This window comes from Gopherus flavomarginatus, chromosome 7, assembly GCF_025201925.1.
Source record: "Gopherus flavomarginatus isolate rGopFla2 chromosome 7, rGopFla2.mat.asm, whole genome shotgun sequence".
Lineage (NCBI taxonomy): Eukaryota > Metazoa > Chordata > Testudines > Testudinidae > Gopherus > Gopherus flavomarginatus.
In genome coordinates, this window is record NC_066623.1 from 86,920,820 (window position 1) to 86,938,967 (window position 18,148).

The 18,148-nt window shown below is 41.3% G+C and overlaps 2 protein-coding genes across 4 annotated transcripts in view; one reads left to right on the top strand and one right to left on the bottom strand.

The window, feature by feature from the left end:
• The window catches only part of COL24A1 (collagen type XXIV alpha 1 chain), a 249,765-nt gene that overhangs the window by 172,282 nt on the left and 59,335 nt on the right, over positions 1–18,148 (top strand). For all 3 annotated transcript variants that reach the window (XM_050962090.1, XM_050962091.1, XM_050962092.1), the window contains exons 32-39: positions 650–703; positions 4,025–4,078; positions 6,341–6,394; positions 6,607–6,660; positions 11,019–11,072; positions 11,734–11,841; positions 15,931–15,984; positions 16,590–16,697. In XM_050962090.1, the coding sequence (XP_050818047.1) occupies positions 650–703; positions 4,025–4,078; positions 6,341–6,394; positions 6,607–6,660; positions 11,019–11,072; positions 11,734–11,841; positions 15,931–15,984; positions 16,590–16,697 (540 nt within the window). The remainder of the gene's footprint in view (positions 1–649; positions 704–4,024; positions 4,079–6,340; positions 6,395–6,606; positions 6,661–11,018; positions 11,073–11,733; positions 11,842–15,930; positions 15,985–16,589; positions 16,698–18,148) is intronic.
• LOC127055317 (uncharacterized) overlaps positions 1–18,148 on the bottom strand; it is a 210,018-nt gene that overhangs the window by 35,502 nt on the left and 156,368 nt on the right. The gene's annotated exons all lie outside the window — the stretch shown is intronic.

Consider the following 18,148-nt stretch of genomic DNA (forward strand, 5'->3'; position numbering starts at 1 on the left):
TTTTTTCTTTCTTGTTCCCAAGGACCCTTACTGAATTTGAGGGGCATTTTCACTTGAGTGATCTGTAACAGACAAAAAATAATGTATAATTGAGAGCTGTGTGTTTCATTTCTTCACAGACTCTGGTGTTTATACCAAAGGAACAAATAGAGCAAAACACCTTTAGGCTGAAGAGATATTGTCTATAGGAACAAGTGACGTTATTGCAGAGTGTTAAAGGTTGCCATTATGCTTCTATATCTCCCCTTCATGGATGGAAATGGGGTTCTGTGAAACAGTTGAGCAGAACTTGCGTGTGTTGCTATGGTGTAAAGCTGAGACTTGTCCAATTAATCCCACATATATTGTTTGAGGGACAAACAATCCCTTAACCCTGTTGTTAGGTCACGTGTGAACCACAGGAATCTATTAAGATTTTAAATGGAAAATCAGCAAACCAGCCACCCCCAAGTAAATGAAGCACAAGCAGGCGTCAGCTCACTCATGAATCGCAAGAGCTGACGTAATAACACAGATCACATAGGAGAAGGCTAAGCACATTTCTAGAGGGATTTTTTGAGGGAGTTGCTGGGTGTACAGAAGTGGGAAGGAAGTGGCTTTTTACAGAATTTGAAACAGATCTTTTTCCTATTGGTTTTGTTTCTCTTAGGGCTTGCCTGGACCTCCTGGAAACACAGGTGACAGAGGCCCTGTGGGAGAGCCAGTAAGTTGATCGTCATACTTTCCTGATAAGGCTTTTTATATATTGTACTTAATTCCCTGATAACTCGACTTCCACTCTATCAAGGTTTGCAGCTGTCACTACTTTTGGAAACTGCACCAAGACTGCTTTGGAACAGATTCTGTAGCCCTCTCTTTGGGTAGCTCAACATGAGTAACAGTGGCAGAATCTGGTCCATTATATTATGCGGCTTCACACTGCTTAGAGACAGACATACTGTATGACGTAGTATGTAAATAAAACTTTAAATATAGACATTGATGGTTTCCTTATTTTCAGCCAAATTTTATGCTAGTTATTCTGGCATTCTGGAACCGCATATACTTGGCAGGTTACTGCTCTAACAAAAAAGAGTCTGTTTTAATAAACCTCAGGCATTCTTTTCCTGAATGGTTTACTGTTCCTATTTTTATTATTACAAAGCCCCACATACTTTTCTGTGGCTAATACTATAACAAAAGACCATATAGAGAGGTAGTAAATATATACAATGGACTGGAAGGTATAAACACGGCAAGAATGTTGTTACATCAACAACTCTAAAGCCAAATCCCAAGTTTATAAATATAATGTAGTAGTGTGTGTTTTCTTGGGGGGACTAGCTATAGGGCTGCCATTTTATTTTGCAAAACAAAAACTTGTCATATAACTTTTTATATTTTATTTTTATTGCCTATGAAAAAATTACTTCTTGTAGCAAATGGCATAGAAGTACATTGTTGATATAATCTTAAGATTTACAGTATACTGTATTCTTTTAAGTGCTAAACTGATGCCTATAAATCCATAGGATGACTTGGATGCCTGCAGGTGGTCATTATGTAATTATTTGGGCTAAAACAGTGGAAAAAGTCTGACAGCCTAAGATAAAGTATTTAAGTAAATTTCCTTTGATACATTTTAATCTGCATATTCTAAATCACTTCCTGCTTGAAGTAGATAGCTAGCTTATAAAAACAAATATATTTCACTTTATAGAAAATCTCCACTAAGCATTGTATATTCTAATGTTTATTATTATTAATTTGGATCCCCTTCATTATGTGTCTTTCATCTAATCTAATCTAGTCTCTCTCCTACCAGCCTAGGCAATTTATACTTTGCTCCAATCTGTGGTATCTGAGAGCCTTACAAATTCGAAATCATAGTACACCGCTACCTCGATATAACGCTGTCCTTGGGAGCTAAAAAATGTTACCACATTATAGGTGAAACAGTGTTATATTGAACTTGCTTTGATCCACCGGAGTGCGCAGCCTTGCCCCCCACCCCCCACCCCCCGGAGCACTGCTTTACCGGGTTATATCCAAATTTGTGTTATATTGGGTGGCGTTATATCGAGGTAGCAGTGTTTGTGTGTTCATCTTCCCACGATACTGTCGGCATGAGCCTGACTTTCATGTTTATATATGAAAGTCACACACTTATGTAATCTAAAGCACAGTTATGTAATCTAAAGACACCTACTCTGCTCTAGTCAATCTACATTTCTACTCTGCTGATCATTGTAGCATCTATGAGTGAAAGGCAGCAAGTAAGAAAAGTCTCAGTTGTGTCCAGGAGCTGACTATTTGCATGTTATGTCAGACATTTAAGTGGATTTGGTTGGAAATTTGTGTGTATAGTTTCAAAGAGGGTTAAGTAAATGACACAGGATATTGCAAAATAAAATGTTTTTTCTGAGGATTTATCCAAGCAGTCTGCCTTCTTCCTCAGTCAGTCAGTTGCTGTATGTAAGGTAGCTTCAGAGGCCTTGTCACTGGCTTCTCTGCAAAAAGCAAGGAAATATTTTTAGAGAAAAATCCTTAAACTGTTAAATTTGTTTAGCAATTTAATTTACTTTGTTTAATGTAAAGTAAATGATTCATTTCACCTACGTGTCAGACATCTGTTAGTACAGTAATTGGTTACAAACTGTCTTTTGATTAGAATTGAAAGCTGTCTCAGCATTATTCAAAATGTTCCTGGATTTTTTTGGCTTCTGGTGTTCCATGGAAGTCATGGGGGAGAGGTATATTGCCAAGCCAGAAGTCTGAGCTCCGTGGGAACAGTGTGGAGATGTTTGGCTCCTAAATCAGACTTAAGTTTATGACAGTAAAGCTGAGGAAGACTACAGAGGTGCTGCAAGCCCAAACCAAAGCAATCCTGTTTCAGCTTGGATAGATCCCTAATGGCGTATTCATTGCAGTTCTTAGTTGTTGATTGTACTTAAATGACATTGCTGAATAATGTAGGGATACCCCATTGAAATCTTCCCAGCAATATCTAATTAGCTACGGTGCCAGAAAAGAGGAAGAGGCTGCTTTTATTAATATTAGCAAGTCAACAGGAACAACAAGACCTCATGCACAATCCATGTCCTGAGAAGGTGTACAGGGAAATTAGCTGCTTGGAAGGCTTATATTGCACATAAAGGTGTAGCACCAAAAATCTTGTTTACTTTAGCATTGAAGGGGTTTCTTTAAAACATAGACAGTTCCAGACCACAGTGTTCAGGTCTGGGTCTGATTCTGAATGTCCCCATAGATCAGGGATGGCTACATCCAGGGTTTTGGTTTGTCCTGTTATGGATCTTGGGCCAAGGGGTGGAGTTTTAGATGTCTAGAAGCTAACTCTAGTTGAAAGTTAGGCACACAAATCTCATTGTTATAGAATATGGATAACTGGACTTGTATATATAGTTCACACACACTGCTTTAGAAATTCATCCCTTAGATGTTATAGTGTCTTTACTTACAGTATATTGGCTTACAAGAACACTGCTTCATACTATAGTTACTTACTGAAACTGCCTGAAAGGCTCCAGTCTGCAGTCCCTTACACCTCAGTGACTGTCCTGTGTAAACATTGTTAAATCCATAAAATGAAACATACAGTACTTGTTTTCAGTTAATTCCATAGCAGACTGTAGGCTTTTCTGCAAAACAAATCAGATGAAGAATTAAATAAGTCTTAATTAAACAAAGTCTCCATTAATCAAGAGAAGAATATAGTTTAGATTAGAATTTACTTCTGGTTCAAGAGAAGAGAAACCAGTGCTGTCCTTCTGAAATCTATCTCAGACTATGTCAAAAGAGGCAATTAAGTCTTCACTCCTGGTAACAATGGTCCCTTACAGGGAGTAATATCAGTCACAGAATTTGGAAGGAAACACAATGATGAAGCAAAATAAGATATACTTGATTATGCCAGCTGGCAGTTAAACATGATACATTCATATAATGTATTATATTATACAGTTAGTATTATGTATTGCCTAAATATAACTGAATTATATATACAGAAGATTTTGTTTCATGCTAGGGCCCAAGAGGACAAAAAGGTGATTCTGGCCCTGCAGGAGAAATGGGTTTTGAGGTGAGTTTTTTATGCTTTGTCTTTATTTATTTATAATAAATTCCAACAGAAACTTAAGCCCTAGAATGTACCTTAATAACGTATTCAAAAACTATATTTGTGTTACCTACAGTGAACCTGAATATCATGTGTAATTAAGTATTAGAGGGGTAGTCATGTTAGTCTGGATCTGTAAAAAGCAACGAGTCCTGTGGCACCTTAAAGACTAACAAATGTATTGGAGCATAAGCTTTCGTGGGTGAATACATAGTTTGCATGCATCTGACAAAGTGGGTATTGACCCACAAAAGCTTATGCTCCAATACATCTGTTAATCTTTAAGGTGCCACAGGACTCGTTGCTATGCGTAATTAAGAGATTCTCCATTGCTTATGGCTGTTGCAAACAATAATTTGAAAGTAAAAAAGGATGTAATGATGCCAGTGGCTTTTGCAAACCTGATCTCAGGGTATCTTCATCTGGAAGGACAATGGTACATTTACTGAATGCAGCACTTTTCCCGAAGCAACACCATTCCCTTTGCAGTTAGTTAGTTTACACCAATCCAGGGCTGGGGGTTTGCAACTAGAATCTTAAGGGCTGGAAGGGACTCCAAGAGGTCATCTAGTCCATCCCCCCATGCTGAGGCAGGACCAGGTACACCTAGATCATCACTGACAGATGTTTGTCTAACCTGTTTTTTAAAACCTACAATAATAGGGATGCCACATCCTTCCTCGGTAACCTGTTCCAAGTGCTTAAGTATCCTTACAGTTAGAAAGCTTTTCAGAATATCTAAACTAAATTTCTCTCACTGCAGATTAAGCCCATTACTACTTCTCCAACCTTCAGTGGACATGGAGAACAATTGATCAACATCCTCATTGTAACAGCCCTTAATATATTTGAAGACTGTTGTCAAGGCCCCCTTAGTCATCTTTTCTCAGTTCTAAATATGCCGAGTTTTTTTCACTTTCCCTCATAGATCAGGTTTTCTAAATCTTTTGTTATTTTTCTTGCTCTCCTCTAGTCTTTCTCACATTGTCCATGTCATAAAATATGGTGCCCAAAACTGATCACAACACTCTAGCTGAGGCCTCACCAGTGCTGCGTACAGTGGAACTGTTACTTTCTGAGTCTTACATATCATACTCCTGTTAATACACCCCAGAAAGATAACGACTTTTTTGCAACTGTGTCACATTATTGTCTCATAATCAATTTGTGATTCAGTACTGTTGCCTAGCCAGTTATTCCCCATTTTGTATTTGTGCATTTGATTTTTAAGTGTAGTACTTTGCACTTGTCTTTATTGAATTTCCTCTTTTAGATTTCAGACCAACTTTCCAATTTGTCAAGGTCATTTTGAATTCTAATTGTGTCCTCCAGAGTGCTTGTAATCCCTCTCAGCTGGGTGTCTCCACAAGTTTTATCAATATACTCTCTTCTTCATTCTCTAAGTCATTAATGAAAATTAGTGAATAGTAGTGTACAAACGACAGGCCACTGCGAGACCCCACAATATACAGCCTCCCAGTTTCACAGCAAACCATGGATAACTACTCTTCAAGTCATTATGTATGTCCCTTGCTAGTGGTGCATGAAAAAGCAGCTGCATACAGTTCTCTACTTTGCTTGTGGTCCTGTTTGGTGGGGGGGGGTTGGTTTTGGTTTCTTTAATATCTCTTTGAAAGAAACATGAGAGGCGCTATTAACCACATTTACAATGGAGTAGCTGAGGCGTGAGCTCATTCACAAATAATTACATTTGGCTCATTCAGAAGAAATGCTCTTTGCCAAACACCCATGAACATGCCCTTCTGATCTGTTTTGTATTATTATTTTTATTACTATTAAAATTTAAACTCTGAAAGAAACAAGCAGGTGCTAATAACTCCGTAGGTTGTGGACCTACACATAGAGCCTCCTAAGCATGCATTTGGCTAGTGGTTTAAAAACTGCTGGAATTGTAAGTCGGGGTCTGGGAACAAGATTGCAAAATGCAGAGTTGTGCTTATACTACATGTTTCATTATGGAAGATACAGGATTAATGAATCTGTTGAATCCGTGGTGTATTCCTGAACCTCTACCACACTGCATTCTCCCTTAATACTGCATGTCTCAAGCTAGGCCAAAGAACACAACTTGCTTGTTTTTATTTTTCAGTCATGTAGCTGTCCTAGTGCATCACAGTTTTTGTGTTTAGATCTTTACTGTTTTATGTGATAGCTATGAAACCACTCTTGGTGATAATGTGTAACAGTAGCTTCTGTACCATATAGGGACCTCCTGGCCCTGAGGGAGAGCCTGGCCTGCAAGGAGAACGAGGTGCAAAGGTAGATGGTGGGATTGTTTTCTTCTATGTTGCATAAATTCTTCGCTGAATTAAGTAGAAGGAAATCAAGTTTCTGTTGTTGATTTAGCTTATTAGACAATTAAGCAATAATAAAGAAAATGTCAAAGAATACCCATCATCATCAGTAATTTTCATAAGAGACTATTTGTTCCCAGCAGTTCAATAGTTTAATTTTCATATTGCATATTCCAGGGAGACATCGGACCTGCTGGCAGTGCTGGAGAAACAGGAGAACAAGGTTTAAGGGTGGGTGAAAAATATGATTCTAGTTCCAAAAAGGGGAATGTTTTGAATTTCAGAACTGTCAAGTCTAATTACCTCTATGTGTGAGAGAAATTGAATAAAATGTCTCTTTGATCCATTTAAAAATAATATTGGCAACATTGTAACAGGTTAATTTTAAAAAGGCATAAATTATAATATTAAAATATGTGAGAGTGGTTTTAATTTGTGGAAATAACAATAAGGTTAAGTACATGATTTTCTCTAAGCATTTTAATTAAAATGAGTAAAGATTGGATTTTTTAAAATATTTCCATGCAGTATCTGGTGTCATTGAGAGTAAGGTGGTCTAAGCACAGGATTGGGAGACAGGAACTCCTGAGTTCTAAGCCTAGCTCTGATATTGACACACTTGCCAAGTCACTTCACCTCTCTGCACCTCAGATTCCCCATCAGCTTACCAAGGTGACCAGACAGCAAGTGTGAAAAATTGGGACGGGGGTAATAGGAGCCTATATAAAAAAAAGCCCCAAATATTGGGACTGTCCCTATGAAATCGGGACATCTGGTCACCCTACAGCTTACCAACTTTTGAGGGGTGTTGAATGTTTGTAAAAATTCTTTGAAGTTGATCATCATAGAATCAAAGTACTAGAAGGGACCTTGAGAGGTCATCTAGTCCAGTCCCCTGCACTCATGGCAGGACTATGTTTTTCTAGACCAGTGGTTCCCAAACTGGGGTTCGTGAAATGTTACAGGGGGTTCTCAGGAAAAAATTCCCTAATGGCGGACAGAGCTGGCCCTAGAGACCCCGAGCAGCACGGGGCCGGCAGCCCGGAGCCTCTGGACTTCCAAGAGCTAAGCGGATCAAAGCAAGCATCTCTATCACACTGAGGAGATTTGAACTGCAAGACTCCTTATAAGAAATGGAAAGGGAGGTGGATTTGTCTGTTTTTAAAATCAAATAGGCAGCTAGTATTGTTTTTAAAATTATTATGAAGAACAAGCTTAAGCTTTGTTGTAATGTACGTTCTTTGCCAGGACTGCTGAAGACCTGAATGCTTTTGCAGGAGGAACTCTTTGAGCTGGCTTCTTAAATACCTTCCTGCTTTTTCACATCTGATACTCCTTGATGAAACATAGGAACCTTGTCTTATAACAGGCTTATTCAAACTGGCACAAGCTACGAAAGTAAGATCTTGGAAGAGTGTTACCCTTTTTGTAGTTTAATAAAAATACTATAATGATAAATAATAATAATTAATCATAAATAGTGTGTAATAAGATCACTGCTTTTATAATTTGTATTCAGGTAAAGGAAAAAATTCCTGGAAATATTCATTTTTAGGAGGGGGTTCGTGAGACTTGACATTCTATTGAAAGGGGTTCACAGGTTGTTAAAGTTTGGGAACCACTGATCTAGACCATCCTTGACAGATGTTTGTCCAACCTGCTCTTAAAAATCTCCAATGATGGAGATTCCACAACCTCCCTAGGCAATTTGTTCCAGTGCTTAACCACCCTGGCAGTTAGGAAGTTTTTCCTAATGTCCAACCTAAACCTCCCTTACTGCAATTTAAGCCCATTGCTTCTTGTCCTATCCTCAGAGGTTAAGAAAAACAATTTTTCTCCCTCCTCCTTGTAACAACCGTTTACGTACTTGAAAACTGTTATCATGTCCCCCTTAGTCTTCTCTTTTCCAGACTAAGCAAACCCAGTTTTTTTAATCTTCCCTCATAGGTCATGTTTTCTAGACCTTTAATCATTTTTGTCGCTCTTCTCTGGATTCTCTCCAATTTGTCCACATCCTTCCTGAAATATGGCACCCAGAACTGGACACAATACTCCAGTTGAAGCCTAATTAGCGCGGAGTAGAGCAGAAGAATGACTTCTCATGTCTTGCTTACAACACTCCTGCTAATACCAGGGGTGGCTCTAGGCATTTTGCCGCCCCAAGCATGGCAGGCAGGCTTGCCTACGGGAGGTTCGCTGAAGCTGTGGGACCAGCGGACCCTCCGCAGGCATGCAACTGAAGGCCGTCTGCCTACCGCCCTCGCGGCGACCAGCAGAGCGCCCCCTGCGGCTTGCCGCCCCAGGCATGCGCTTGGCGTGCTGGGGCCTGGAGCCACTCCTGGCTAATACATCCCAGAAGGATGTTTGCTTTTTTTGCAACAGTGTTACACTGTTGACTCATTTAGCTTGTGATCCACTATGACCTCCAGATCCCTTTCCGCGGTACTCCTTCCTATGTGTGCAACTGATTGTTCCTTCCTAAGTGGAGTTCTTTGCATTTGTCCTCGTTGAATTTCATCCTATTTACTTCAGACCATTTCTCCAGTTTGTCCAGATCATTTTGAATTTTAATCCTATCCTCCAGAGCACTTGCAACCCCTCCCAGCTTGGTATCATCTGCAAACTATAAGTGTACTCACTATGCCATTATCTAAATCATTGATGAAGATACTGAACAGAACCAGACCCAGAACTAATCCCTGCAGTATCACACTCGTTATGCCCTTCCAGCATGACTATGAACCACTGATAACTACTCTTTGGGAACGGTTTTCCAACCACTTTTGCACCCACCTCATAGTAGATCCATCTAGGTTGCATTTCCCTAGTTTGTTTATGAGAAGGTCATGCAAGACAGTATCAAAAGCTTTATTAAAGTGAAGATATGCTACATCTACCACTTCTTCCCTATCCACAAGGCTTGTTACCCTGTCAAAGAAAGTTATCAGGTTGGTTTTGAAACGATTTTCTCTAGAAAGTTTTGACAAGAATAAAGCAAGACTCTTTCTAACTTCAACTTTAGAATGTAATTGTACATTCCATCAATTCATCAACACCCCCTTTTCTTCCTTTAGAGAATCCTAATTGAAGTAGGTTCCAAGATTCTGCTGATCCTTGGAGAAAAATAAGCTCAGCATTAAAAAGTCAACACTTATCACACCACTGTATATCAGATACCACAAAGTTATTTCCTATGGTGCAGTACACCTGCAGTTTGCTGTGAAGGCAAAGTTATGAGTGCTCAGTCTCTCTCAGGATCAGACTCTAATAAAGACAAATATTGAAGAACCTAAAATACCTTGGTGTTGTAACTGTTGATAAGTGATGATTTTTTCATGAACAGTGTTGATCTTGAGTGATATATATAAATGAGCCATTAATTGGGACCTACCAAATTCATGGTCCATTTTGGTTAATTTCATGGTCATAAGACTTTAAAAACCATAAATTTCATGTTTTCAAATATTTGAATCTGAAATTTCAGAATGTTGTAACTGTAGGAGTCCTGACCTATACCTTACTGCATTTCATATTTATAGGCCTCTGAGTTTTATTCCCTAAGGTAATGAACAACTGAATTAGTTGTTACCACTCAAGAAAGAGATTGTGGAGTCATTGTGGCTAGTTCTCTGAAAACATCTGCTCAATGGGCAGTGGCAGTCAAAAAAGCACAATATTAGGAACCATTAGGAAAGGAATAGATAATAAGACAGAAAATATTATAAACCCACTATATAAATCCATGGTACACCTACACCTGGAATATTGCATGCAGTTCTGGTTGCCTCATCTCAAAAAAGATCTATTAGAATTTGAAAAAGTTCAGAGAAGGGTAACAAACATTATTAGAAATATGGAACAGCTTCCATAAAAGGAGATAGAGAAAAGGATTGGGACTGTGCAGCTTAGAAAGAAGATGACTAAGGAGGATCTGATAGGTCTATAAAATCATGAATGGGGTGGAAAAAGTGAATAAGGAAGTGTTAGTTACCCTGTTACATAACACAAGAACTAGGGATCAAGCAATTAAATTAATAGGCAGTGGGTTTAAAACAGACATAAAGGAAGTTCTTCACACAACACACAGTCAACCTGTGGAACTACTTGCCAGGGGATGTTATGAAGATCAAAAGTATAACTGGGTTCAAAAAAGAATTAGATCATTTCGTGGAGCATAAGTCCATCAATGGCTATTAACCAAGAAGGTCAGGGATGTAACCCCGTGCTTTGGATGTCCCTAAACCTCTGACTACAAGAAGCTGGGACTGGGTGATAGGATAGATCACTTAGTTATTGCCCTGGTCTGTTCATTCCTTCTGAAGCATCTGGTACCTGCACTGTCAGAACACAGGATACTGGGATAGATGGACCATTGGTCTGACCCATTATGGCCATTCTTATGTTCTAATGAAGACAAAAAAAAATCCAAGCAACAAAAAATCTGTCTACAAAAATCTGATTTCAGTTAAAAAATGCATGTAATGCTAAACAGCACAAGTTCTTCAAAGTCAACTCTGTCCCAATAAAGAGAGTTCCTTCAGATACTTGGGAAGTGGCAGCAACTTTGTTTTATTTCTTCTCAAAATTAGGGTGAACCAGGATCCCCAGGAGAAGATGGCGTTCAAGGGAAAGATGGCTCAAAGGTAGTCTTCATTTTTCATAATAGGTGTAAAATATTCCTGGTTTTACTTACCTAGTTAAGAACCTCTACCTAAGTCCATTTTTTTCTTATCGGTGTTTCACAAGCCCAATGATGCATGTAATGTAAAATAGCTAAGGATTGTAAAAGCTATTGCCTTACTATTTATGGACCAGTCCACTAAGAAATCTGCGAAAGAGCATTCAGGGAGGCACAATGCTTCCTTCCACAACCCCAGTGCTTGGAGAGCACAGTGACTGTGACCCTTAAGAAGGTGCAACATGTGATTCTTTACATAGCCAACCAAAAGTGGCCAAGTGCTAAGCCACTCGCAGTCCTTGCTTTCAAAGGAGTACAAGGACCAAGACTATACTAGGCCCCTGTGCAAGGGACACAAAGGAAGGAAGATTTTGTGAGGCCTCCAAAGAACTGTGCAGTTGCATCGGACTCAGGCAAAAATCTGGCATTATGAGGGCAGTTTGAACTGAATAATAAGCATTTCACCCTAACTGGGGGCCTGATCCAAAAACCTTTTGGAAGTCAGTGGAAAGACCCCATTGGCTTTAGATCAGGGCCAAAAATAAGCAGAGAATTCTTGTGTAACATCATTCAATATAACAGTTTAATTCTTTTCAGGCTTGATTTATTCTTCTGCTGTGTTTTAGGGGATCCCTGGAGACCAAGGGCTTCCAGGAGAGGATGGTGAAAAAGGAGAGACTGGAATTCCAGGAATTACAGGCCCCACTGGTGAACCTGGCATAATGGGCATTCCAGTAAGTATAAATTTCTACCAAGCTGGGTATTACTTCTTGCAAAAAGAAATATCTCCTTTGAATGAGCTCGCCACCTCCATATAACTTTCCATGGCTTGATGCATGGATAAGAAGAGAACCATGTTGGCCATTTTTTAAATGTGGAATCTTTTGGTAGATTTTTCACTCCTCACTGTCACTCCCTTATGCCTGGAACAATCACAAGGATCCTGTGCAACATATACCAGTAATTTAAAGTCTCCTACTTCAAACCCCTCCTGACAAGTTACATACATAGCAGTAAATGTTATGTCATGACCTTTCTGTACACATGACCTGCTGTACACATTGTCCTCCTCCTCCTCCCCCACCTGTGTCCTTATTGTCATCCTTTGATTGTCTAATGTTTTATTGACTGTTATTGTAAGCTTCTTGAGGTAGAAAGCTGCCATTTTTTGGTCTATAAAGCACCTAGTGCTGAATAAATAAAAACAATCTGCAACCTTTATAAATGTCAAGACTTCGGGTTTTAAAGTGTAACCAGGTTTTAGCTACAAATCCTTTTATAACAATGAATTTAAGCCTCAAAACTTTTTTTAAAAAGTTCTGCAAAAGAATTTAGCGCTTGTAAAGAGTGACAGCCTGTAGGGTGAAAGGTGCACTCTCAATCTACAAAACAGTTGCCCCACAGACACCAGCAAGTGTCCCCTATGATGCCTCAGCTATGTGCCTCAACCTTATCTTTGAAAGACCATCTGTAGGAATGACAAGTCAGTTCAGCCACCATCCCCAATCAACACTTAACTTTTCTGCTGAGAATAATAGTGCCACTTGGTACCAGTCATCACATGGGCACCTGCATTCACTAGGAACCAGAGTGAAAGCAATAACTTATTCTAGAGAAACCACTGAACAACTATCAGATTAAAAGAACTTTTAGACTGTGCTGAACAACTGGCCTAGGAATGGAAAACTCCTCAGATGACCTCCCCTGAGCTGAATTTCTGTTAAATCGCTTTCCCCAGATTCTGCTTAACTGAGGGAAAGGAGACAATTTCAAAGTCACTCTACAAAAAGTACCTTTTTTTAGAATCTAGACGCAGACAGTGTGAATGGACAAGGGATTTAAATATTCTTATTCACAGGGCCCCACATAAATTAGAGAGAAGACCTCAGCCATCCTCTCCCTGCTGTTACGTTCCCCTTCCCTCAAAGGGGGAGAACACAAATAACACTTACCTTGAGTCCATCTGATCAAATGAAAGCTACAACTTATTCTGAGACTCGCTCATATACCTCATTAGTTACTGATGTCCAAAATCATTTATCAGTGTCACCACTTTGAAAACAGTGGAAATTTGATTTGGTTTAGCATACTGAGGTATCTCTGAACTGACTTCACGGATCTTTCTGTAAACTGACAGTTGGCTTCCCACAGTTGAAGATGAGTAATCAGTTGCTCATGGTTGAAATTGAAATCATACACCTGAGGCATGTCTTGAACATGCAGCTGAGGTAGTTCTGAGAGTTTCAAGATTCTGGATAATTTTGTAGCCTTTCTGTTCAAATCTGGATTGACTACTGGACATTGTAATTACTTAGAAACATAAGTACTTGTAACATTCCTTTGCTGATTTGGGTAGCTGGGTTCACCTGTCCCTATTTGCATTTTCTTGAGAACTTTTCTCTTCTTGGAAGCTCAGGCATTCCGACTGTCTTCAATTTTAAACTCTTCTGGAGGACCTCTGCTACATACTGCTTATTCTTGGCTCCTTAAAGAAACGGTCTCACAAACTGAGAAAGGAGCATATTATATTTTTTACCCCACGATCAAGTCCCCTGACATATGCAGCCCAGAGAGTCAAATGCTTTAAGATTTTATGTAATGCATTAGGGGAAACACTGAAATCACTAATTGAACAAGCTTCTTATATTTTTCAAGAATAAAAAGTATAAGGCTAAATTGAGTCCTTGGCATGGTCAGGGGTGTTGGAGGCATGCAGAGAGGCAGCACAGCAAATAGAGTCCCCAGAGGGAATGAAAGCTGATTGTCATGACCTGGATGTGGGCAATCTGACCTAGTGGTCAAAGCAGGAGTCAGGCCAGATCAGCCACACAGAGGTCAGAATCCAAGACAGACCAGAACGCAAACCGAGAGTTGAATGTCAGGAAGCAGGCAGAGTCAGGTTACCAGGAGACCCCAGAAGCTGGAGACAAATTTGAGAGCAGAACCACAGATCGATAACCAGAGTCAAGCTGCAGGAGCAGGAAGCACAAGGCACAGTCCAGATCAAGGTGGCTCCCAGATGCATGGAAACTTCTTGTTCCTGTGCTGGGTTTAAATAGGGGCTGTGGACCAACAGGGGCGGCTCTATATATTTTGCCCCCCCAAGCACGGCAGTCAGGTAGCCTTCAGCGGCATGCCTGTGGGAAGTCCGCTGGTAACAGGGATTCAGCGGCATGCCTGCAGGAGGTCAGCCAGTCCCGCGCCTTCGGCGTACCCACCGCTGAATTGCTGCCAAAGCAGCGGGACCTGGGACCTCCTGCAGGCGTGCCACCAAAGGCTGCCTGACTGCCACCCTCACAGCAATCAGCAGGCGCCCCCTCCCCTCGGCTTGCCACCCCAGGCACATGCTTGGTGCACTGGTGCCTGGAGCCACCCCTGTGGACCAGTCAGGGCCCCAAGTGTTCTGCCTATCAGCTCTGGGGACTGGGTCCTCTGTCTGAGTTCAGCTCCTATTCTGATAACAATTAGCTGGTCCCTTGGTGGCAAGTTGGAACCTGCTAGCTCCACAGAGCCCTGTAGGCCAGGGTTCATGGTCCCTGACATTGACCCAGCTGATTCTCAGGACTTTAGTTTCCTCTTTGTTGATTTTGAGCCCTACTAACTTTGCATAAATCTGAAGATCAGCAGTACCGTGCTGGATATTTTCTTCTTCTTGCTGCAAACATCAGAAGAACTCAGAACACTTTGAATGCTGTCTGTTTGCACTACTTGATATATTGAAATAGTCAAAAAACAACCCAGTTTTAGCACATCTTGATTTTATAATATTATATTTTTATACAGCAAATCTCATCATCAAAGTCTTATTGTGCATCACAAAACAAGACTAATCAGGTGATTAGCTGTTTGTTAGCTGAAGCTTTCTCAGGCTTCTGCTCCTTCACATGTTTCAAAGGCCATTATAGTAAATTGCTTTCCTTCTTCCTTAAAGGTCTCAAAGGTTGAGAATGTTTGGACTCCGTATTTTGGTTTGGCCTCATTATGAGCATATGGACAAGCTCCAAAGTTCAGCTCTAGACCAGGAAATGAATTTCCTCAAAATTCAATGATGTTTTAACCAATAGTTTTGCTTTGGGGCCATGTCTAAACATAGAGGAGGATTATAAAGTAGGAGATGGGTTTAACCTGCTTCGATCCTGAATTCACCAAAATGTCTCTCTCCCCTCCAGCAAAAGAAACCCTACACTTCTTCTCTCCTCCCCACTGAAAGTCAGCATCAGTTGTTGAGCACTCTGGCTCATTTGGAATCATAAGACTCCTAGTAACAGCCTGGCATCCCCCCTCCACCTCCTTGGCTTGGTCAGATTGTGGTGTAACTTGAATAGCAGGGGCAGCATGGACCTGATATGCATCTCTTGCTTGGTGGGCCCTGCACCTGGATTACTGCATGGCTGGCAGCAATGAACTGTGCACCATGTTGCCTGCTGCTTACTGGTTTAGGCCTCAGACCTGCGGTGAGCCCTTCATGGGCCTTACTGCTCTCACTAGTTCTCCCTCTACAGAAGGAATCTTGGGATCCACAGTCAGTTTTCCACTGTCTGCATATCATACTTCACTAGATCCGGTGTTTGGCTTGAAAACAAAATGACTTTTATTCCCACATGAATATTTTCTGTTTGGCTGGTTTTGGTGCCTTTTCAAGGTGATCTGATGCTTACTTCATTCTAACACCCATGCTAACTTAAGGCCAAGGTTAATGAAATTTTTCCACCTACATCTCTAATTTTCAAAGGCCTCGCAGAGATTATCCAGTCTGAATGCAATTTAAACATGTTCTCAGAGCCCTCTCGATATCTGTTTCTCCCTCCATGATAAATACACAGGGACCTGAAGGAACACCAGGAAATCCAGGTCAAAGGGGTCGTCCAGGAAGAAAGGTAATGTCTTTTTCAGCTTTCCTACTTTCCTTTCTGTGTGAGCCTTGAATTTCTATTACAAAATAATTCCTCTTAATCACTTGGTGTTGATGGATCCAGAGCCCCAGAAGATACCATAAGGTTTTGTGCCGCTTGCATCATTAGGCTCATGCAATGAGCCGGGAAACCTCAGGCATAAGAGGAATCAAGTCCCTATGTACTTCATCTCACACTTTGCCCTGAAGTTGGGCAAATAATTTTCTATCACTAGCACAGCAATGGAGCCTGTAGTAGGTATGAATGGTCCCAAAACAGAGCATCAGATCCAAGTTCTGTACAACTCAGGGGAAGTTTGCATCAAAATGTGGCTCTGGATTTTGCAGGTTGAGCCCATCACTAGTAGTAGCATAAAAAATTAAAATAAATTACTAACAAACCATCATGCTTGTTAGTGAAATATTCCTCACTGCATGTCCTAGATTCTCAGATTTAAAAACTACAGCTAAAAGCAAATTGTGTGTTTAAAAACAATACCCTTACTAAATGATACTCTTTTGCTAAGGTATAAACTGATATTTAATTGTAATGTAAATGTGTTAATTCTTTCCATAAAATAACACCAACAGGGGGAAAAGGGGCAGCTAGGACCTCCAGGAGAGATTGGAGCCACAGGTGATGCTGGCCAACCTGGAAAATTTGGTCCTAAAGGCGCAAGAGGAACTAGAGGTCCATTGGTTAGTACAGTATATTTTTTATGGAGTCATGTATTTACAGTTTAGGGGCATGGAGTCTCACAGAGGGGAAGAGACGAATGCTTGTAGTGATTTTAAAAGGTAATTTTTATTGAGGCTGCTGGACACAGATAGACCCTGCATTTCTCTCTGTCTCATTCCTAGAATAGCTAATACAATCTACACAGTCTATTGTCATCACACAGTTACCCTAAATCTTGGCCTAGACTAAGCAGTTCAGGAATCATCTGCTGAATATAATAAAGAAGGATGTTTATAACTGACCACCTTATAACATTTTTAAACCAAAGATGATATAAGATGTATACAAACAGTACTATCAGTGAGGGAATGTTTTTTATCTTTGAACACAGTTTATTCTCAGATACTCCAAAAATATAGTCTGTTCCTTGTAAGTGGAATTTTCTGACACAAGCACCCATGTGTCTGTAATCAGAATCAAATTCTAAAGTCATTTTTAAATTCACCCCCTGTTCTGAAATAGGTGTCTTTCCCATCATCTTCAATGGGCTTTGAATAAGGCCCTGTTTGTAATAGGGTTGCCAGGTGTCCAGTTTTCAACCAAAACACCTGGTCGAAAAGGGACCCTGGAATCTCCGGTCAGCACTGCTAACTGGGCCGTTAAAAATCCGGTCGGTGGCCCACAGCATGGCTAAGGCAGGCTCTCTGTCTGACCTAGGTCAGCACGGCTCCCCAGAAGCAGCAACATGTCCCTGCGGCCCCTAGGCAGAGGCGCAGCCAGGGGGGCTCCGCGTGCTGCCCCCACCCCAAGTGCCAGCTCTGCAGCTCCCATTGGCCAGGAACCATGGCCAATGGGAGCTGTGGGAGCGGCACCAGCGGACAGGGGCAGCGCTTAGAGCTGGCATGGGGACATGTTGCTGCTTCCAGGGAGCCATCTGAGGTAAGCACCATCTGAAGCCCGCACCCCAATCCCTGCTCAGGCCCTGAGCCCCTTCCCACACCCAAACTAACTCCTGGAACCTGAACCCTCTCCCACATCCCAACCCCCTGCTCCAGCTTGTAATCCCTTCCCACACTACAGACTCTCGTCCCCAGCCCAGAGCCCCTTCCTGCATCCCAAACCCCTCATCCCTGGCCCCAGCCCAGAGCCTGCACCCCTCCCACACCCCAACCCTGTGCCTCAGCTTAGAGTCCCTTCCTGCACCCTGAACATCTCATTTATGGCCCCACCCAAGAGCCTCTTCTGTACCCCAACCCCTTGCCTCAGCCCAGATTCCCCCAGACATTCCGAACTCCTCGGCCCCAGCCCAGAGCCCCCTCCTTTACCCCAAGCCCCTTATCCCTGGCCCTAGCCCCCAGTCCGTAGCCTCCTCCTGCACCCCAACCCCCTGCCCCATCCCAGAGCCCCCTCCCACACCCTTAACCCTTCATGGCCCCACCCCAAAGCCTGTACTCTCAGTCCTGTGAAATGA